The sequence below is a fragment of the Colossoma macropomum genome, unplaced genomic scaffold (genome assembly GCF_904425465.1).
Source record: "Colossoma macropomum unplaced genomic scaffold, Colossoma_macropomum, whole genome shotgun sequence".
In the NCBI taxonomy this organism is placed as follows: domain Eukaryota; kingdom Metazoa; phylum Chordata; class Actinopteri; order Characiformes; family Serrasalmidae; genus Colossoma; species Colossoma macropomum.
The window spans coordinates 20,412,909-20,435,699 of record NW_023494789.1 but is presented as its reverse complement, the minus strand read 5'-3'; the positions used below and the strand labels follow the sequence as shown (position 1 = coordinate 20,435,699).

At 38.8% G+C, this 22,791-nt stretch overlaps 2 protein-coding genes across 4 annotated transcripts in view; one reads left to right on the top strand and one right to left on the bottom strand.

Moving 5' to 3' along the window:
* The window catches only part of LOC118808082 (DDB1- and CUL4-associated factor 6-like), an 18,949-nt gene extending 8,255 nt beyond the window's left edge, over positions 1–10,694 (top strand). For 2 of the 3 annotated variants that reach the window (XM_036570479.1, XM_036570478.1), the window contains exons 13-19: positions 2,610–2,772; positions 2,882–2,923; positions 6,811–6,949; positions 7,293–7,449; positions 7,672–7,760; positions 9,624–9,729; positions 9,873–10,694. In XM_036570479.1, the coding sequence (XP_036426372.1) occupies positions 2,610–2,772; positions 2,882–2,923; positions 6,811–6,949; positions 7,293–7,449; positions 7,672–7,760; positions 9,624–9,729; positions 9,873–9,925 (749 nt within the window). In that variant the 3' untranslated portion in view covers positions 9,926–10,694. Of the gene's footprint in view, positions 1–2,609; positions 2,773–2,881; positions 2,924–6,810; positions 6,950–7,289; positions 7,450–7,671; positions 7,761–9,623; positions 9,730–9,872 lie in introns of those variants that run through there. The other variant, XM_036570480.1, reaches the window with a different exon arrangement.
* On the bottom strand, positions 3,698–22,791 carry gpr161b (G protein-coupled receptor 161b). Its single transcript, XM_036570481.1, is given in 6 exon segments — positions 3,698–4,043; positions 4,045–4,376; positions 14,941–15,048; positions 15,400–16,103; positions 19,678–20,106; positions 22,039–22,791. Coding segments are annotated over 5 exon segments (1,767 nt in total). The 5' UTR covers positions 20,037–20,106; positions 22,039–22,791; the 3' UTR covers positions 3,698–3,779.

Genomic DNA, 22,791 nt, shown 5'->3' with positions numbered 1-22,791 from the left:
CACTTTGCTTTGGCTGGAATAGTTTTTTTGTTAATTTCTGTAGACTTAATTTCTGTATAATTACTTTGATAGTTTAGCGACCATCTACAAATCACACCATAAATAGCTATCATTGGGGAACACCTATATAATAGGTGTGTGATCCCAAAAGAAGATATCAGCCAAATTTCACACACATTGAACTGACTTGGGTGTACTTAATTAAGATGAATTCTGAAGTCTGCAGTGCTGTGGCCCTGAAGGAACCCAGTTTGACTCCCCTGAGTTAACAAGTTAGGCTTCTTTTGACTTTCTATGCAAATCGCAAGCAATAAAATGAAAGCATTGCTTCCAATTTTTGCTGCCTAGGAGCATGTTTCTGTCAAGCTTACTTTGTGATAAAATTACTTTACGTAGTGATGACATTTCCCAATAAAAAAAAAAAAACTATTGTCATAAGTTCAGGTTTTGGTTTAAAAAAAGTTTTTGAGATGTTTCCATCTCTTGCATTTATGTCACAGTATGTGGCTTCCCTGACTTTTCCATAATCTACTGATAAGGAAATAGTTTTTTTCTATTTTTTTCTATAATAGTTTTTTCTTCTTTTTATTTTTACTGCCAGGGTTCACACAGTCACTGTCCAAAGACATGCAGTCAGGCCAATTGGAGACACTAAATTGCCCCTAGGTGTGAGTGTGTGTGTGAATGTATATGTCTGTGTGTCTGCCCTGTAATGGACTGGTGACCTGTCCAGGGTGTTTCCTGCCTTCTGCCCAACGAGTGCTGAGATCAGCTCCAGCACCACCCCCACGACCCAGGAGGATAAACATCTTAGAAAATGAATCAATGTATGAGGCCTAGAAAAGTCATGGAAAATAATATGTGCTGGAAAAATCCTAGAATTTTCTGGACTTTTCCCCCATGCAGTTCGTCATCTCATCACATTTGAAGAGTTTAGATTGCAAAAAGCATCAAGACCGAGACTAATGTATCTGCACGTGGACCAGCTTTAATAACGTTGTTAATATGAATCTTGGCTAGCTAAGACGTAACATCCGTGAAGTGTGTGCTGTGGAAGATGTTTTGACATTCAAACACTGGAGAAGATGAATTAACAAGCCAAATTAAAGAGGTAAAACACACCACTGCTGCTTCTTACACCAAGACCTGCGTGACTGACTTCATCACTGTGAGTAACAGCGCTTGGTCTGCACTGCGGCAGCTAAACAAATGTGCTGCAGCCATTAGTGCTGTTGAGTTCACACGTTTGAGTTTAAAAAACAAAAAAACATGAAGCCATGCAAATGTTGGCATGTTGACAGCATTATATGATTATCAGAGGAGAGGTTTGTTTGGTTTGTTGGAGAGGAAATTGTTTATTTAAGGTGGGAAAAGGCAGAGGATGCTCTGTACTCTTTTATTTTTGTTGTACAAAACTGTGTTCGTCTGGAATTCAACAATGGGACGTTTGGCATCCATGGCTCCCAAAAAATTAACATCCAGTTTATTCCATAGTACTTGAACTCTTGAGAATTGAACTCTTGATGGAGCATTCCGCTCACCACTGCGGTCTGCGGAGCTTTGCGGCTTTATGGTAAATAATGGAATATCCGGTTTGTCGTCATCCGTCTACCCACACATGACTGATGGTTTCGTAACTTGAGAATATGGAGGAGTTGAAACAAAACGTAAAGGCTCTGAAATTATAAAAAGTTAATGTATTGAGCAAAATGAAAGGTCCGTTCTCTGATGTTGGAGTGTTAAACCTGGTGCAGATATCCGAACATGGGTCAGATTTCAGGTTGACTCGTTGCATTTGAACTGCATTTTGACTTACTAGCTAATAATATTTAAATATTGAATTCATATATTCAATATCATGGTATTTTCAAACATACCACAGTATCATGCTATCAGGTGATACAGTTTAACATTAGTAAACTTAATAAAATGTTTCCTGAGTTTGCTTATTTTTTATAAAGGACTGCATACTTTAAGTAAAGTGCACAAAATTAAATGGTCCCTGTCTATTAAATATGTCACTAAATATATCACTCAAACAGGAAATTGTATGTCAGTATTATGGTATACTGATATAAATTATAGATCATCACTGTTATTTTGAGAAAATAACGAAATAGTGACTTGTTTATTTGAAATATTGACATAGTACTGGAAAATGATAACTTGTAATGACATGCTGCTGTTTGCTGTTTTGACACGTGAGGGAATCTGTCACATGACACTAAATTTATGTGTAAATGTTATTTTTCGCGAAAAATGTTTTCAATGTAGGTTTTCACTACATTTCAGGTAGTGACAAACAATTTTTCCACGAAAGTTGAGCTGAAAAAAAATTTGTCAACATTGATAAAATGACAATTTCTGTTTCTATAACTGACATTAACAAACATTTTTGAACAATTAAAACATCTTTAGATTGAAACTTTGCTAAAAAAACAAAACAAACAAACATGGCTATATAATGTGAAGGCTAATACTTAGCTAGCTACTTGTTCTTATGTTAATGTTAGGCCACATGTGGCTGCTATTAAGAATATATCAGGCATGATTATGACTTATGCTTGGTATATGTGTGTGTGTGTGTTTGTGTGTGCACACTGGGACAGAGATGGAAGGGCTCAATGAACACGGTGTAGAGGCTGAGAGGCAGTCTCATGCAGAGTTGAGTAGACACAGTCAGGCAGCAGTGCAAGCAATGGGCTCAGATGACAGCGATGATGAGGCAGTACGCACCTCCTCTGTACACACACTGAGAGGTCCAACTGAAAGGTATACACGCCCAACATATATAATTAAAGCATTCCACAACAGTGTATTGATGGTGAAAATGATTGGCTTCTGTCTGTATTATATTTTGCTTTTTTCCTTCATCATACAGGTTTAGCTTTAGGGGATCAGCTATAGGTGAACGGGTTCTCAGGTAAATACTGCTATTCTGATATATAACTTGCTTACCATCCCTAAAATGATTATTTATGTTTTTGTTTGTGTGTGTGTGTGTGTGTGTGTGTTTTGTTCTTTAGCACCACCTACTGGACAAAAGCTTGGTTAGACAGTTTTTTTTCTCTAAATGTATTTCTCCTGATTTATACGTTATCAATGCCATCTTTATTTGTTTGTTTGTTTGTTTACTGCTTAGTAGTTACTGATGTACACCCACCGGCTAATTTATTAACTACACCTACCTTGTATCTACACTCTGTCCATTGTAGCAAATCCATTTACCATATAGGTGCACTTTGTAGTTCTGCAGTTACAGACTGTAGTCTATCTGTTTCTCAGCATACCTTTGTTTGCCCCATTTCACCCTGTTCTTCAGTAGTCAGGACCCCTACAGGACTTCCACAGAGCAGGTATTATTTGGGTGGTGGTTCATTCTCAGCACTGCAGTGACACTGACATAATGTTCACCTGTTAGTGCGTGTGTTGCACTGGTATAAGTGGATCAGCAGCGCTGCTGGAGTTTCTAAGCTTGCTCACTGTCCTTTCTATTAGACACGCATAATTTATTGGTCCACCTTGTAGATGTCAAGTCAGAGGCAATAGCTCATCTGTTGCTGCACAGTGTGTGTTGGTCATCCTCTAGTCCTTCTTCAGTGGACACAGTATGCTGCCCACGGGATGCTGTTGGATGGATATTTTTGGTTGGTGGACTATTCTTAGTCCAGCAGTGACACCAAGGTGCTTCCTCCAGCAGCAAAGCTGTGTCTGATTCACTCATACCAGCGCAACACACACTACCATGTCAGTGTCATTGCAGTGCTGAGAATGATCCACTATTCAAATAATACCTGCTTTTTAGTGGTATTATTTATCCTGCTGTAAAACATGCAGAGTGGGCCAAAAGCCCAGTGAGCAAGCTGATGTTTTTCTACTGCAGCGTAGCGTGAAGTCATTGCCCCATTGACAAGCAGGCTTCCCTGGGCAGTGAGTGGGGCATATGCACTACGGTCCTCCCACACACACAGTCTGGTGATGTGCAAAAGCCAGCCCTTTAGAAGCCCCTCAGCCCCTTCCTCCACAATCAGCCCACTGCCTTGGGTGTGCATCACTGGCAAATATTGTACGCATAGCCCCTTCTGCTGGCAGGGCCCCACCAGTGCAATTTCCGTCCCAAACAAAGAGCAAATGTGCTGCAGTCATGGAGAGAGTGGCCCCATTGTGTGTACTGATCACATAGAAGTGCTTCTTAATCGCTGGGTCACGGTCCAGGAAGGCGAGGACCTCACTGTAGATGAGATTGCCACTCTCTGTCGATGCCAGGACACGATCACCAGCCTGCAGGTCACGCGTTGACTTCTGATCCCCTTTTTCCAGTGTCACCCATGCCCTTCCTGGAAAGCAACCCCCCGTCTTAGCTGCCACAGAGTGTTCTGGAGAGCCAAGGGCCACACAGCAGAAGAGAGAGGGAAAGAGAAAGCAAGTGTGTGAGAAAAAGACGATAAATACATTTAGAAAATGAGGGCTAACACATTTTTTAGCTCAGGTATGTGGCTCTAGGAAAAACCTTTGGTATAGAACCTTTACATTTAAACATTAAAAAAATCACACACATCTCATTTACAACAAAGTTTTTTAAATACCATTCGTTTAAAAGTTCTTCTATGGTATTCTTTTAGCACCAAGGAACCCTTTAGGGCGCCTTTATACTTAAAAGGGCATTCCTTCCATTTTCTAAAATTCTACATAATTAAATCATTAAGATGTAAATAAAGTCATTCTGAGTGGTGTGATGTGAAAGGGTCCATTCTAGAGAAATGTACCAAGTCAGAGGTGGTGATAGGAACCAGACATCTGGAGAGTTGAAATGCCTGTACAAGCTCTTCTACTGAAAGTTATTACAGGAAATGGTTAGGAATATGCTGCCTTGTGCCTGAGACATGTTTTACAGTCGTTTTGAGAAAAAGTTTCATATAAAATGTCCTAAATCCATTCATGGGCAAAATAGTACTCATAGAAAACGTTACCCTTTTTTAACCATTATTAACATACATATATATATATATATATATATATATATATATATACATACACATACATATATATATATGAAAATTCAGAAGACACATGTAGATTCACTTCCTACTTTGCATTAGAGCTGGGCGATATGGCCAAAAATGTTATCACGATAAACAAAATTCATATCATTCGATATCGATACATATCGCGATAAATATAAAATCATTATTTCTTTCAAGTTTGAAGGCTGATTTTTGCTCCTGGGTGGTTAATTGCTGTTTTAAACTATCCTTTATGGTCTGAACATGACAAACACTCGGCAAACAGTGGAACAGTTCACAAATCTGTCATGGGAGAGTGGGAGAAAGTGTCTGGTGAGCTGTTTTTACCAGCTGGAAAAGCATGGCTATTTTGTAATAGTCATAATTTAAGAAAGAAAACAGATTATTTTTTAGCTGGTGACGAGCGCTCGGCTACCCCGTTACAAATGACATCACAGTATTCAGACACCAGCTAGCGACGACTGGATTTCTCTATACTATCGTAGTAGTTTAATATATCTAACACCAGACAAACGGAGTCGTCCTTTTAGGTATGTTTAAACTGAAAGCAGTGCTTTTGTGTCGTGTTTGATCTACAGCATCATCAATTCTCCTTGTTGTGCAGTGACGGAGCGCTGCTTCAAGTTAGCCAGCTGCTAAAAACAGCTAGCCTGGAAAGCTAGCGCTCTCCCGCTCTCCAATGCCTCACAGCATCCTCAGTTTACTTTCCTTTAAATCAGGGCTGTAATTTACATGAACTCACTTCTTTCTTTCACTTTCGTTGCTTGCGAACGCACCAATACTTAAATATGACTGTCCGAATTGAGTTTAGTTGTGAGGATTGTGATTGTGATTTAACGCTGCTAAAGCTGGTTAGGATGTTAGGAAAGAGGTGAGTTCACTGTAGGACAGTATAGTTACACCACTGACTTCGTCACTCACACTCGGTCACAGGAGAACAGATCGTCGGTTGCTCCACTCAAACAGGGAATGTATAACTCCGCGTTTCAGCCGTTGCTAAACTCATCTTACTCCTGGCCCTCTCCCTCTCTAAATCATGTCGAAAAACTCGGAAGTATGCTCTCTCCTGGCGACAGCAGAGTAGTGTCGCTTTCCTAGCAGTAGAAAATGCCACCAAGGCTTTCGCTGAACGTGGAAGTGTGAGAATGGTGTATTATATCGAACATTTATCGAACATGTCGTATCGCTCTATCCAGGAAAAGTTATATTGCGATAATTATCGTTATCGTTTTATCGCCCAGCCCTACTTTGCAACGCAAAAAAATGGTTAGATTTGCATTGTAGACATCATAATCTGGTGGTTCCTATCACCACCACTTTAAAGAAAGTCTGCAAGTTTCTCTACAATGAACAGGTTCACATTAAAACACTGCATTAAAATGTGCAGAAATTTTTTCCCAGTAGAGGGTGTGTACTTTTTTTTCCACAAAATATGTAATTTGACCAGGGGCAACCAAACTTTTGCATTCAAATATATGTGTGCTTTTACCATCACCATTGACCATACATGTAAACTCAAAATTTCCTTACAGACTGCGTTCTGATCAGTATTCGCGCTGCCATCATACAGTGGAATGTGTGGCTACTTAGAAACTTGTCTGTGAAAAGTTGCTTGAATAATTCATGTGCAGCAGAAGTTTCCTTTGTTGCCAAGGAGCTGGATTCCACATATGTCTACATGCTCTGTGAGGCAGCCACTGTTGAAATAATGGGTAAGTTAATCTGTGAATGTGCTCAAATACTTAAAAACTTAATGAACGTCTCTATGACTGTTCCTCTTGTTCAGACGTACAGCAGCTGCCAGGATCCAGGAGATTTTCCGTAGAAGAAAGGAGCGCAGAGAGATGGAGGAGACCGAGGCACTTGGTATCAGAAGACCTGTTGCCAAAATGTCTTTCAAGGGCCACCGTAACTCCAGGACCATGGTATAGTCATAGTTTACAACATCAGAAACAGAGTCAAACATTCTTAACCCAGTCCTCAGGGACTCTTAACCAGTCCACAACATAGTTGTCTGAATGCCTACTACATCAAATTCAAGAAATTGTCATCGTACAGCATTTAATTACATCTGTCAGCAGTGTTTAGAACTGGCATGCGGCAAATATATGGATTGCCAAGGTCTTTGTAGATGCTGCATCTGATTGGATGATGCCAAACTGAATTTACAGGCAGTCATTAGCACAACACAATAAAGACATTTATAACTTATACTGTATGATGTTCATTAAACCTGGTGAGATGCTGTTCATTTGTCTGCTAAAGTAGATTAAAGAGGCGTGTTTCTGGGGAAAAAACTTTGTGCTGAGTGGTTCGGACTGTGGACACATCTTTATATGGGACCGCCACACTGGAGAACATGTGATGCTACTTGAGGCTGATAATCATGTAGTGAACTGCCTACAACCACACCCATTCGAACCATGTGAGTATTTCCAGCACCTAATGGAGAACAGTGCTCAGCAGAGCTGTTTAAAACACTGCATTGATTCTGTATGGTTCTTGTGAACAGTGGGACATGAAATACTGAAATATTCTTCATGAGACTTTGATGGCTCCATGGTGATTATTAGTTCTAAGTGGTTTTACTACTAGGTACATTGTTGAACAAAATGATGTCTTAAATATGTACATATGTTTTGTTCAGTGCTAGCATCTTCTGGAATTGATTATGATATAAAGATCTGGTCACCTATGGAGGAGCTTCCATCATTTGACAGAGTGCTGACTGAGGAAGTAAGTGCACAGAAACCTCATTTTCAAGCATGAGCAGTAATTCCATATACTGTTCATGGAAAACTGTTAATTCTGTTTCTCATCTTGTTGTGGCCCACCTGCTACTCCACATTTTTGCTCTATTCCAGCTCCCAACACCATGCCATTAAGAACACTGAATACAGATACCAGGAAACTGGGAGCTAGGTTAGAACAAAAATCTACACTATCTGGTGGGACACTGTGTTAATTGACCTGGTTGTCTCTGTCTTATACTCACTGCTAATTCATAAGTCAGTTTGACATACAACCCCATTTCCAAAAAAGTTGGGACAGTGTGCAAAATGTAAATAAAAACAAAATGCAATAATGTGCAAATCATTTAAACCCTATATTTAATTGACAATAGTACAAACACAACATATGAGATATACATAGAGAAATTTTATTGTTTTTTGAAAAAATATGCCCATTTTGAATTTGATGCCAACAACACCTTCCAAAAAAGTTGGGACGGGGGCAACAAAAGGCTGGTAAAGTTATGTAATGCTAAAAAAAATTGGCAACACAAAATAACATGATTGGGTATAAAAAGCATCCCAGAGAGGCTAAGTGCAACAATTCAACAGTAACGTTTCTTAACATAAAACAGCAAAGAACTTTTCATCATCTGCAATACATAATAACATTAAAAGATTTAGACAATTTGGAGAAATCTCTGTATGTAAGGGACAAGTCCAAAAACCAGTATTTGCTGGCTGTGATCTTTGGGCCCTCAAGCGTTAAAAACAGACATCTGTAGAGGAAATCACTGCATGGGCTCAGAAACACTTCTCAAAACCACTGTTTGTGAAGACAGTTTGTCGCTGCATCCACAAATGCAAGTTAAAACTCTGTGGTATGACGAATTTGAAATTCTTTTTGGAAATCATGGACGCTGTACCCTTCGGCCTAAAGACCACTCAGCTTATTATCAGTGCACAGTCCAAAAGCCAGTATTCATGATGGTATGGGGTGCATTAGTGCACATGGCATGGGTGACATGTACATCTGTGAAGGCACCATTAATGCTGAATGATATAAACATGTTTTGACAACATATTCTGCCATCCAGACAACGTCTTTTTCAGGGAAGGACTTGCTTATTTCAGCAAGACGATGCCAAACCATTTTGCACAGCGTCCCAACTTTTTTGGGGTTGTACATGTAATGTCAATTGGTATGTAAAAATAATGGTTTCACAGTACATGCAGTGTAGCACAAAAGTCAGAAACCACCCTTCATTAATTTTCCAGTCTAAACAGTAATTAAGATTTTCTTTTTTTATTGTCATAAAAAAGAAAACATATTTAAAACGGTTAGACAGAGGCCTCAACAACCAAATATATAAAATAATTTTTTCAGTACTAAATGTTTCCAGCCTTCACCTTTATTACAGCTTCCATTCTTTTTGGGAGACTTGCTTTCAGTTCTACACTTTCAAAGTTCAGTCTTAGAAGTTGGTTGTATTTTCTGCTTTTCAGGATCCAAGTAATTTTAAAACCAGTTAAGATGAAAAGTTTAAGTATTGTTTACCATATGGAGCAGTTCTGATGTACAGCAGGTGTTGCATGGTTGTTCCTACACTTTCTCTGCATCTTCTAATACTTTTTAATTCTAGTTTTGGAGAATTTTCCCTTCATTATGCAAGTAGATTATCTTATATCTAATCTCCTCAGAAATGCCTCCTAAAAATGAATAACTTGTACTTAATGGTTGTTTTAACTGGAAATTGAATAAATGAAGGTCTTAGATTTTTCACAGTACTTCATGTTCATTAAATGGAGCAGTTCAGACATATTTTATATGAAATACGTTAATATGTATGGGTAACACCATCTGTAGGTGATCCTGCGTAATGAGCTGATGTTGGAAGAGAACAGAAACACTGTAACTGTCCCGGCATCATTCATGCTCAGAATGCTGGCTTCCCTTAGCCACATCAGGGCAGGTCAGTCTGCTCTCTGCATCTCCAGTAACACATCATATTTGTTATTTTAATGGCTCATGGTCTTCTAAAGATACAGATCAGATCAGTTCATGCTTAATTAAGAAGTAAGATTTTTGAGCTGACTATGGTACCCTTTTTTGCAGATCGATTTGAAGGAGACCCATCAGAAGGCTCAGGACAAGAGAATGAGGACTGATGCAAGACATTATATTAAGCAATAGGTAATGCTGCATAAATTAGTGTTCTTTGAAGTGCAATATATTTATAGATAGAAGGACATGCTTGTGTAGCCTGGCAAAATCCATCCTGAATCTTGGATGGTATTACTTTTAGTTTTCCCCCACAGACTCTGTCTGGCACTTTTCTACTAGCAATAGTGACTCTATTAGAGTGTTCTGATGAGCTGCAGAGTTGATTCTGTTATGATATCTGAAATAGAGGGTGCAGAAATAAAAACAGAAGCCTTAATAATGACCAAAGATATAGACTTGCACTGATGACACTGTAAACCACAACTGGATAAATAAACAGCAGTAATCAGTATTTGTTTTTGATTAAGAGAAGATGTTTTTGATAAGACTTGCTACCTTGCACGTAAGTAATATTCATATGCACAATTACTCATTATTCGCAATGACTGAATTTATGGAGTGAATCAAAAATGGAAGCTCATAAGGATAATTTTCTTCCTTCACCAGGCTTATGTTTATGTGGTTGTTTATAACTGTGCCTCTACTGTAACTGCAAAGTGCGAGACCTCTTGTCTAAATTTATCTTGGTGCAAGGATAGGTAGTGAGCTTGTTTCTTTGCCCTCTACACTCATGAGATTCCTGCTGGTCCTGTGATTCACCATAAGTATGTGAGAATGTACGCATTCAAATCATTGTATCTGAAGTGTTCTGTAAGATCTGAAGCACCACCTTGGTTTATAATAAGTGAAAATAACACTTCGGTTTCCACTGAACTTTCTGTCTCTCTGTCATTCACCCTGCATGTTTGAACTGGTCAAAAATGTTTTGAAAGTTTTGAATGGGTTTTACTGCTAGCAGAGTTCTGGCTTGAGATAGTAAGTATGTCTGAGCTAATTTTAGAGCAAAAACAATGCAAGAAAACTTGGCAACTATTTCAAACTATTCAATTCTTCAAAATGTAGGTTTATTTAATACATTTTATAGGTAAGGATGAATTACAAACGGCTTAAATGTATTTATGTATTATTTCAAATTTGACATTTTTTATCTTACTTAAAACAAGTAATCTTTTCTTAAATGAGAACATTTGTCATTCTATTGAACCACAGTGATAAGCTGGGACACTGCTCTTTCTTTTATGTGTAGGCTATTACCTGCTTAACCTTTAACAGGAGCTATCTTTTTTAATCATCCTAAAATCCTTAGGCAAAATATTAAGGAGGCACAGTCTGAGTGCAAAATAAAACTGTTTTTAGTAATTTGCAAAACTTATATATATATATATATACCAAACCAAACATTGTGCTGCCTTGGTTTATTTGCGAAATCTATAATCTATAATCTTTATTGGCTAAACACACTTGCTGCTAAGTGAAACAGTTTTAAACAATCTTCATTGCTGCCTAAGACTTTTGCATTATACTATATATTCTTTCCTTTAAATTAAAACAGGAAGTTGGTGGATGTAGAACAGCTTGACTGAAAAAGATTCAGAAGTATATAAAACTGGTCTAGAGCATACTGATTCTCCTTGCCATTGATATGAGCAGTTTAGTCTACCTGGTTCCCGAATTAAATTGATGTCAGACTGTTAGAGATGTCAGACTGTTACTGTGCATTTTAAGTGGGTTCTGAATTGTAAAGAGTTCTCATTATGTTGAGAAATTCTTCCTCCAGTCCTACTTCACAGAAAACATAGGCACAGACATGAAGCTCTGCATCAGGTACCCACATCGTTCAGACAGTATTAAGAGCCTGCCAAGTATAATGAAATCCCTATTGTCCCTAAACAGAGCAATGTTGATCACATGATGACAACAAAGCAAGCTTTTCAGAAAAGTCTTTTTACCACTACCTTACACAAAATCTTTTTGGTCTTTATTTAAGAAAAAGATGGAATGGTATGAACATTGGTATGCAGGGGAGGATTAGTGAAAATATCCAACCTTTTACCTCAGTGATGTAAAATTATTCAAATGATTAAAAAAAAAAAACATCACAATTACTGACATCTGTAACTCCTAAATGCATTGCTAATTGCTGTAGGCTAAATGGTTATATTTCCCTTAAGTGCACCAGTCAGTTTAGACAGTTAAAAATATAGGAGACATCTTTTTCATTGCTTGTATGTAGAGAATATGCCTAGCCTTATTTTCAACTTTAGTTTCAGATAAAATATAAAATGACACAAACCTTCACAACTCTGATGAACATCACAACTCCCCCTTAAAAACATCTGAACTAATATCAGCTTGTCTTATAAACAATCAAAAGACATCACTGTACTCATTGTTACAGTAATAAATAATTATTGTTCAAATGATACCCATTTGAAATAACATAAAGCATCAAATTAACTATACTGTTGTGTTCCAGTCTAGCACTATATGAATTATTTACATATGTATTTAGGCCACTATAAAATATATCAACTGCTAATAACATGTTAAATTCACAATCATTGAAAGACAATACTGAAACAGACCAGTGCTTGTAGTCGGACTGAAATGATCCAAAACTTGCACACTTCCAGTCTTCCATGTCTATAAAGCTATGTGCAAAGCTGCAAACTGTTAAATGTGGGGGAGCAGTTAGTGATACTGTCTGCACCAAATTTCAGAATATTCTCTTCATAGTTCAAATATGCTAAACCAAACATAAGTAATTATGTTGAATTAAAGCAAATATGACTGTGCATTTAATCTATGAAAGAGTGGCTTTTCGCTCTCTCAAATGCGTTACACAGAAGACTTAAAAACGCCTGAGAACAAAACAGTCTTTAATCAGAAAAGTCCATTATGTCACTAAAGTGACAAGCAAAAGACTGACACTGCTGACATTCAGCAACACTATACAAAGATTTCTTCTATTTCATCTTCCTCCTTCTCATCGTTCACTATTCCCTCATCAATGCTCTCCAGACGGACCCTCAGACCATCACGGTGACGCAGACCTCTCTCTGGTGGGCATACAAGCAAGACACTTTCAGCTAAAGATCCACCTTCAATGAGCTGCCGTTTGGCATCACTCTCAATGGCCTTTGCCAAGTGAGACGCATAATTGTCAATGGACTGGTGAATCTCAGCGGTCACCTCATTTGTGTACTGACTGAGGTTTTCACCTGTATAGGAGAGGAATCAGCACTGACGTAATTCAAATGACATGACATAATTATTACATACTAAAAGATCATACAACTCAGCTACATGGAGTTTGGATCATTTTCTATTTTATTCTGTTTTACTTTATTAGTAGTACATATAGGACTGTCACTACAAACTACAATAAGGGAAAACAAGTATTCAGACACTTTTTGTAATTTAATATGCTTCCAGTGCATGTATCAACTTGTCTTTTCACTTTGTACTTATAAATGTGAACCAAAAAGCAAGTATTTATTCACAAGCATAAACAATTGACAGGGAAAACATATTCAGACACTATTAAAATACATGTGTTTAAAGGTTACATGACATTATATTGAGCTCTAGATATAAATGCCCACAAAAAATTTTCTCATGCAAATTGCACCTGGCGTCATTATAAAAGATGTTGCCATTGTTGGGTAAGATTTCATGTAAAAGGTAGCAATCATGGGGAAGGAGCTTCCTAAAGTTCTCAGGGACAATATATGTAAATAACAGGAATAGAAAAAGCTGCAGAGGAAAAGACCTTAAATCATCCCTCACAGCATGACTGGGTCGATCATATGTAAGTGTAATGTTCTTTGAACCAACAATTAATCATCCGATTTCACGCTCTCAGACTGATGACAAGAAAGGTAAAAGATAAGGTGGCAGCCACTCAAAAACAGTTGCAGGTCAACCTGAAAGCAGCATGAACAATAGTTACACAGAGAACAATGAGCAATGAACTGCACCACAATCATCTCTGTATCATCCTGCATCCCACACAACACTCCTCTGCTTAAAGAGAAGTACAGAGATCCACATCCAGAAGTTGCACACAACCATTTAGACAAATCAGAGCAACGTACTCTGATCAGACAAAATAAAAAAAAGGACTATGATCCCAAGAACCCCATCCTCACAGTGAAGTATGGAGGTAGGAGCATTGTGAAAGGGTGCTGCCTCTCTACAAATGGTAATGGGGCGTTATACATCACTGAAGACAAAATAAGTAGAAGTGATGTTCCAGGATATATTAGAGGACAATTTAATCTTGTCGGCCAAGAAAGTGGAGACCATGGATCTTTCAACAACACCGCAAATGACCGCAAACTTACAGCCATCTGAAAAAGAAGGTGAAGGTGCATGCGTGGCCTAGCCAATCTCCTGACTTGAATCTTATTGAAAATTTATGTAAAATTTATTTGAAATGTCCATCAAAGTGGTGCTCATAACCTTGGGAAATTTAAGATGAACTGCCAAAAGAAATGGGCCAAAATTTAACCAGAATGCTGCAAAAACCTAATTCCTTCTCACTGTACATGTCTCAAGGCTGCAATTATCAAAAACAGCTATGCAACAAAATATTAATGTTATTAATTTGTAGTGTAATTTGAATATATTTGTCCCAATTAAGTTTGTTTTTAAAAATGTATTCCTTTTTGCTTATGAATTTTTGCTTATATTCCTAAGTACAAAGTCAAAAGACACTGAGTTTAAATATAAATTGAATAGATGCACTGGAAGTGAATTTTAGTTGAGAAAATTAAAAGTTTATATAAGTAAATCATGCCAGCCCTTTTTATATAGCTGTAGAACATTAACACAAAATTTCTTTTGGACTGTTTTTTTTCCCCCAACACTTCACTGTTCATGCAACTAGAGTACCTTTAGGAAGTTGATCCCCCTGTTTATTCTCAAAGGTCACGGAGCTTCTGCGCTTGCTAAATACCGCACTGTAGTGTGGCATTTTTGAAGTCTCAGTATTCTCCAACAACATGATACTTGTGCCTGCACAGTAACCCTTAATATTACTATGGGTAACATATAGGCAGTTTAGCAAATCACAGTCATGGCAGCTTCTCCATAATGTTCCTGGTAAGAAAAATACCTGAGTCCTGCGAGAAGCTGAAGTCAGTATCTCCTGTGCTGCTTCCTGCTCCTAATAGCTGACCTCCAACCACGAACATAGCTGTCAGGTGTGGAGACATGCTGAGATCTACAGAATAAGAAATAAGGTTATTGATTGTAATGTTTGTAGAATTTAAAAAAAGCCAAATAATTCCTGCATGTAGGCAAGTGAATCAGTACTGTATGAAAACATCTTTGAACTTTGTGTTTTGTCACCCTTCATCACTGAAATAAGCTTTTGCTTCCTTTCCATGCATGAGTTTTAAAAACCATGAGCTCTAGCCATGAGCTCATTCAATACAATTATTTCAGAGCAATATGGACAAAGAATGGAAATCCTCTCAGGACACAACATTGCGGCAACAAAAAAGAGATACGTTTCTATGCATCTGCACATACAAGCATATTGTCCCGACACAAAAATCAAAACTTTCCCGACCTGTGATCCGGTTTGAGATGCTGAAGAGGTGTGAACTCCTGTGTTGGATGACAAATGACTCTCTGTAGTAGCGGTCACCAAAGCACATCCCCAGCAGCTCTTTGTGCACACTTTTATTCCACAGCCCATAGATGAGAGGATGACAGGCAGCACTGAGGAAAGACAGCAAGGTCACCATTGTCTCCAACCCTGGAGACACACTCCCTTCCCCCCACACAATTATATACGGCCCCCAAGTCAATAGGAACATCCCAACCACCACCAAAATGGTGACCAGAGTTTCGCATTGGCTGCTAGCATACACCATGCACCTCTGGCTCCCAGCAGAGGAGATGGATGTGGTTGAACTCTTGTGCCTGTTTCTCTGTGAAGAAAGAGTGGCTTCCTGTGCCACAACTATAGTTCCACAGTGCACCTTGCGAGCTTTGTGATGTGCCACCTGGAATATGAAGCCATAGCACACCAGCATAACAAAGAGTGGAGGCAGCCCACACCAAATGACCCAGAAGAATGTGTAGCTGACCTCTCGGTGCCAAGCCGCCATGCATGCCTGCTTGGAATGGTCAAACTCAAATGTGGACCAGCCAAAGAGAGGCGGCAGACATCCCACCATGGAATGGAGCCACACATAGATGATGGCCATAACTGCCCGGTTTCCTGTGATCTTCGTAGGATAGATAATGGGGTACAATACTGCATAGTACCTAAACAAACACACAGGAAACAGGTGCACCGGTGTATTAGTTAGTGTACTAGCAAGGACAATCTTGGCAAAATTATATAAAAATAATTCTCTACTGAAGCATCTAATTTGAGTAAAGATATAATGGAGTCATGAACTAGAAGGGTTAGGACCAATACTACAGGGACTGCTAGCATACCAACAGGACCGTCTAATACCATTTTCACTAGAGGATGCCTTGTATACTGATTTTTGTGTACAGTCTTGAGACTATGACAGATGTATTATGAACAGCTGAGGCTTACATACACATTTGTTCACTACTGGCTAATAATGTAAACTGAAATTTTTGATTATCACACTTCACATTAGCAATTTATGTCACATACTTTGCAGAAGTCAGAGACCACCTTTTCATTTAGGCTACGTTCACATTACCTGGTTCAAGTGGCACAGATCCGATTTTTTGCCCTAATGTGACTCAGATCTGATGTTTTAAGAGCTGTGTGGACATGCAAATCTGATCTTTTCAAATCCGACCTGAACCACTTTAGCTACGTTCACATTAGAAGCCTCATTGTTCAAATCCGATTTTTTGCTCAAATCCGATCTCTCTGACAGGATGGTTCACACGGGTTTAGGTAAGTGATTCAAAACTGTCATTAAGGTGGACGCACCGGCGTCCTGAAATGACCCGCATGCGCACATCCTACTCAGTAACGTCACGTGAATGAATCGCGTGCGTCACGTGCATCATCAGCAAACAAACTAACAAGCTCTCAGCTGTTCATTATTAGAGCGAGACGAATGCGAAAAAGGTGAGATGCGTTGCTTTTCCACCTTTTACAGGCTTTAGCTTCTGTTCGGCACTGCTGCCATGGTAACGCTGAATGATGGCGCACGCGCAGTGGAAAAAAAGGACATGAAAATCGATCTGAGCGTTCTCATTAAGGTCGCATGACCACGAATCAGATACTTATCCGATCTAGGACCACATATGAAAGTGACACAGGTAGGATTTGAAAAGATCTGATTTGCGTGTCCACACAGCCCTGAAAACATCAGATCTGAGTCACATTAGGGCAAAATATCGGATTTGTGCTACTTCAGCCTGGTAATGTGAACGTAGCCTTTCATATGTGGTCATGGATCGGATACGTATCCGATTCGTGGCCACGCGACCTTGATGTGAACGCTGAGATCGGAATTCATGTGCTTTTTCTCCACTGCGCGTGCGCCATCATTCAGCGTTACCAATGGCAGCAGTGCCGAACAGAAGTTGCCTGCAAACGGTGGAAAAGCAACACATCTCACCCTTTTCAACTTCGTCTCGCTCTAATAATGAACAGCTGAGAGGTGATCAGAGTTAATTATCTTCGCAGCGAAGGCTCGTTTTGCTCGATAGTTTACTTATAATGCGCGTGACGCACGGGGTTCATTCACGTGACGTTACTGAGCAGGATGTGCACATGCAGGTCATTTCAGGACGCTGGTTTGTTAACATTAATTAAGTTGGCTTGAAAAAGCCAACTTACTGTTCTTCGTGATCTTATTATTATTATTATTATTATTATTATTATTATTCTACGCTCAAATTTTGTAAACTTTTCACGGCCCGCAGTTTTTGACGTACAACCACCAAATTTTGCACAAGCGTTCCTCATATACGGGAATAGTGCGCTTGTGTTTTTTGGACCGATCCGATGTACGGTTTCCGGAAAATTAACGTTCAAAGCCGATATTTTTCCCATAGGAAATGAATGGGCGGACTGTTGGCAGCATGCCAAACATGATGTCACAATGGCCACCTCTCTCTCACACACATTCAAACTCACGCACGGAGCCCAATGTCTCCCATGCTCACAGCCTAATGCTCAGCAGTATCAGCACACATAATGATTTGTTAAGGTGGAACTGCACTTAGCTAGCACTGAATTTAAGGTGGAACTTCAATTAGCATAACAATAAATTTAAGGTGGAACTTCAATCAACATAACACTAAATTAAAGATGACACAGAATTTGAGGTGGAATTTCAGTTAACCTAGCATTAAAATGAAGGTGGAACTGCTATTAACATATGACTTATTTTAAGGTGGAACTTCAATTAACATAGCATTAAATTTAAGGTGGAACTGCTATTAACGTAATCACTAAATTTAAGGTGGAACTGCAATTACCATAGCACTAAATTTAAGGTGGCACAGAATTTAAGGTGGGACTTTATTTAAGGTGGCACAGAATTAAAGGTGGAACTGGAATTAACATAGCATTAAATTTAAGGTGGAACCACTATGAACATAGCACTAAATTTAAGGTGGCACAGAATTTAAGGTGGAACTTCATTCTCAGTAGAATTTAGCAAAAAATTTCCATCCACCAAGGATTCTGCAGCTTCTGCTTAACTAAATTTTGGCAACATTTTAACAACTATCAACAGTCTTCAACCATTTTAACGTTTTAACGTAATTAACTGGCTTTTTCAAGCCAACTTAAAGTTTGGAGTTTTAAAGTTTAAAGTTCACGAACTTTCCCTTTCTAGTTACAGATTATAATCACTTACCTAAAGGAGTGTGAACCATCCTGTCAGAGAGATCGGATTTGAGCAACGAGGCTTGTAATGTGAACCTAGCCTTATATAATTTCCAGTAAAAATGTCTAAGTACAACTGATTGATTTTTGAGCCTTAGAAAAAAAGCAGCAAAAATATTTAACAGAACATTACACAAAAACCTCAACAACTAAATATAATCTCAAATTTTTCAGCATTTAGCATGTCGACTCTTGATTACAGCTTCCATCCTTTTTGGGAGTTTTCCAAAGTTCAGTTTTAGATGGTTGCATTTTCCACAAACCAAGTAATCCAAACCAATTACGAATTCAGACTTATCATGCCATAAAACCTTACTCCAAATTGTAAATGTCCAGTTGTGGTGTTCTAGTGTAAATTTTCCTCTTTTTTTGTTTCTTAGGGATAACTCCTTGATGGCCATATGTTCTTTCAGACCTATAGTGTTAAGTTGTCTTCTCACAGTAAAAGGATGAGCAGAAATACTTTGTGGATTTTTCAAATCTGAAGCAAGTGTGCTTTATGTATTGTTTATCTAATGGTGGTCAACTTGGTTGTCCACGAGGCTTTGCACGGTTGTTATAGGAGTCCCCTCTTCTTTATGTCTTTTAATCATTTTTTGTGAACCTCTATGCAAGTGGATCTCTATGAATGTTAGTGTATCTTTTCAGGCTAACATATGTCAGTGACACCTCTGGGGACATCCTTTGTTGAGTGGGAAGCTTTAAGATTCAAAGCAGGATTTAAACTGACAGCAGGATGCACAAAAGTAAAGAGTGCACTAAGTTAATACTAATAGATTTGACATGCTTGGTCTTGGAGGCTTTTATATAATTTCCAGTTAAATATGTTTACTACTTTTTTCCCCCTGACACTAAAAAAGACTAACTTGCCCTCGGTGGCTGTTTTGAATGGAAAATAAATAAATGGAAGCACAGTCTCTGAATTTTGCACAGTACTGTAGCTAAATGATGTCATAATATTCCACTGCAAATCTAGAATCGAAAAGGTATAAGAAACAGCCTCACCTGTCGATGGCAATGGCTCCCAATGTGAGCATGCTTGCAGCACTGATGAGCAGATACAGCAGTGCTGTGAAGTTGCACCACACTACACCAAACAGCCATTCCTGCTGTAGAGAGCTGGCAACCACAAATGGCAGAACCAACACAGACAGCAGAAGGTTAGACAGTGACAGGCTGAAAACAAACTTGTTGCTCGGTGTTAGCAAGTAAGGCTTCCGGTAAAGGGTTAATACTACGAGCAGGTTGCTAAGAAAAACTAATAGAGTGATGACCAAAATAAAAATGGTTTCAGCCACTCTGATGTTGCCGTCTCCCACGTCTGTAGCATTCCCCAGCAGAACCTCGCTGCTGCTAGTATTCATTATAGGGAAGCTGGGTCATCCAAGCGGTGACCGAGGTTGGAGATCCATGGCTTGGTCATCTCACACAGACCTGTGTTGAGGAAAACAGTGCTCAAGTTTTCCTATGACTTTGCAAAACCTTGGAGTAAAAATCAAAAAAGGTGGGGGAATCTGGGAACCATTTGTTATGCCGTTGCCTACACGACAAATAGGAAAAAATGTCTTCAGCATACACCAGCAGACTATAAGTGTTAGGACTACTAAACTTGTACTCTAGGCATTTCGAAGTAAAAGAACAGAGATTGAAGCGTTAACCTCCTTTCTGCAAACTTTTTCTTTTCTTTTTTTTATCTTGGTAGGCTAACATGCCAAACTATGGAGAAGTTCTAGGTCAAGTTTGCCCATCAGAAACGAAGTTAGCTAAGGATTTCTTACAATGTGGCTTTAAGTCCAACGCCACTTCATTAGTGTTCGGTTGTCTAGTTCAAGAATGGAAACACTTCACATGCTACCAGTGTAACTTACCTCAGTATTTAAATTGCGAATTTCCACTTTTAAGTCCAAGTCAATGTTACAAGATAGACTATTCAGAGATCGCAAAGAAAACGCACGTTCATGCTGATGGGGAGAAAGAGGCAGAGATAGATGGAGAGAGACTGGGTGAGAGGCGAACACTAATGCAATGGCGCCGAACTTCTCTCTCCTTTCCTCTTTTCCCAGGATATTAGTGTGTGTGGTCTTTCTTTGACCGCTGTAACTTTTGGAAATAAGAATCTAATTTATATTCAAGAGAATGAATCCTAAAAGTAATGTAGTCACATGGAAAACATAGTTATGTATCGGAATGTATAGTGTATTCTTTGTTATGGATTTTGATTAAGTCAGTAAAACGTTCATCTGTGCGTTCATCTGTGCTGTAGGCGACTCCGTTCAGAGGGGGGTTACTATTCAGCGCCATTGGCAATGCAACACTATACTGATCGTTCATGAGACACTGACTTCTATATATTTTGATACTTTGTTGTTAATCTGTGAAAGATTATGGACCACCAAAGATGATTAAAGATTCCCGCAGACTACGTCATTTTGGTCACGTGATCACTCTTGACCAATTATTTAGCTGACAACGACCACCCTAACTCCTTTGGCTTAAGAGACAGTGTTTTCAGAACCGTGAGTGTGTGAGAATGTGTATGTCTGTCTGTCTGCCCTGTGATGGACTGGCGACCTGTCCAGGGTGTTTCCTGCCTTCCGCCTAATTACTGCTGGGATAGGCTCCAGCAACCCCAGCGACCCAGAAGGAAAAGCGTTTTAGAAAATGTGTGTGTGTGTGTGTTTTCAGTACCCCAGATTGAGTTTTATGGGCATGCATTTCCCAACAAGAGCAATTGGTTTTAATAGGAAAAGGACATCCTCACACAGTCATTGCTTTACTCTCAGCATTATGTTCAAAGTTATATGTGTTTGCTGTTTTCAACATAAGATTGCAGTTATCTGTACTCATTTCAGTTTCAATTTGGTGCTTTTGAATTGACAGTGTTTACTAGGAATAAAAAAGAAAATGAGTTTATTGTATGCTTCTGATGCAGTTGTAGTAGATCTACTGTTATCTTGCATAAATTTTCAGTTTGGTTGCTTTATAAATGTATAAGGTCTAAGCCTATAAAACTGGGGAGACTAGTGAGTGTTGTAATACTTTTTTTCTCAGCTTCTGTAAAGCAGTGGTGGTTTGTGCTTTTAAACCTTGACATAACATACACCAGGGGTGCCCAATCCTGATCCTGGAGATCTACTACCCTGGAGAGTTCAAATCCAACATGCCTGGCTCTATTATTCAGATGCCTTCTCCAGGCCTTCATTACCTGGATTAGGCATGTTAGTTTGGGTTGAAGCTAAACTCTGCGAGGTGGTGGATCTCCAGGACCTTTATTGGGCACCCCTATATACCCTGCATATCAGACATTTTAATAAGTACACTTATCTTGTAATCATATTTATTGTCCATTTTATGAGGTCTACTTACCACATACGTGCACTTAGGTAGTTCTTGCAAAGAGCAATGACAGGATTCCAGATCTATGTTTAATCCAATCTCTTCTCTTCACTTTTTCAGCTCTAAAAGGGGGCATCGCAAGTACCTCACTATAAAGTGTAGATCTTTGAAGGGCTCAGTTAAAGGGTAGATTCGAGTCAGTCTAATAGTCCCCTGCAGAGCAGACTGAGCAGGGTATCAGATATTTTAAGTAATAAGACTAGAGAGAATGAAAATGTTCAAATGGATTTTTTTAATGGGAATTGATGATTTCATCACTACTGAGGAACTAGACATGAAAGTTTAGCCTATCACTACTTTCTTTGATTATGTTGCAGGGCACTGCTAATGAAGGGATTTAATCAGTGGAGTTACCGATATCCCATGAGCATCCTGTATAGGGAAAATAGTTCAGTTGACTATTGCTTTTCGGCTGCTAAAGCTGCAGAGCAGCCCTAAATACACAAGCTAAAGTGAGACTAATTGACATGTGATGTGACATACATACATATTCATGATGTTTTGCACATTTGTTCACACTTACATTGTTTTTGACTGATTTTGAAAGCATAGGCATTTTTTCACTCCAAATCACCTGATGGTTTAAAATCAGTTAGGATCATCAACGCAAATTTTCCCTAACACCACCCTTTGTGCCCATTTTGTAGCTAACCATTTAATGGGCCCTGTAAAGCACTTAAAGAGGCACTCTAGCTAAAATGAAAAATTTAACCATTGCTACTT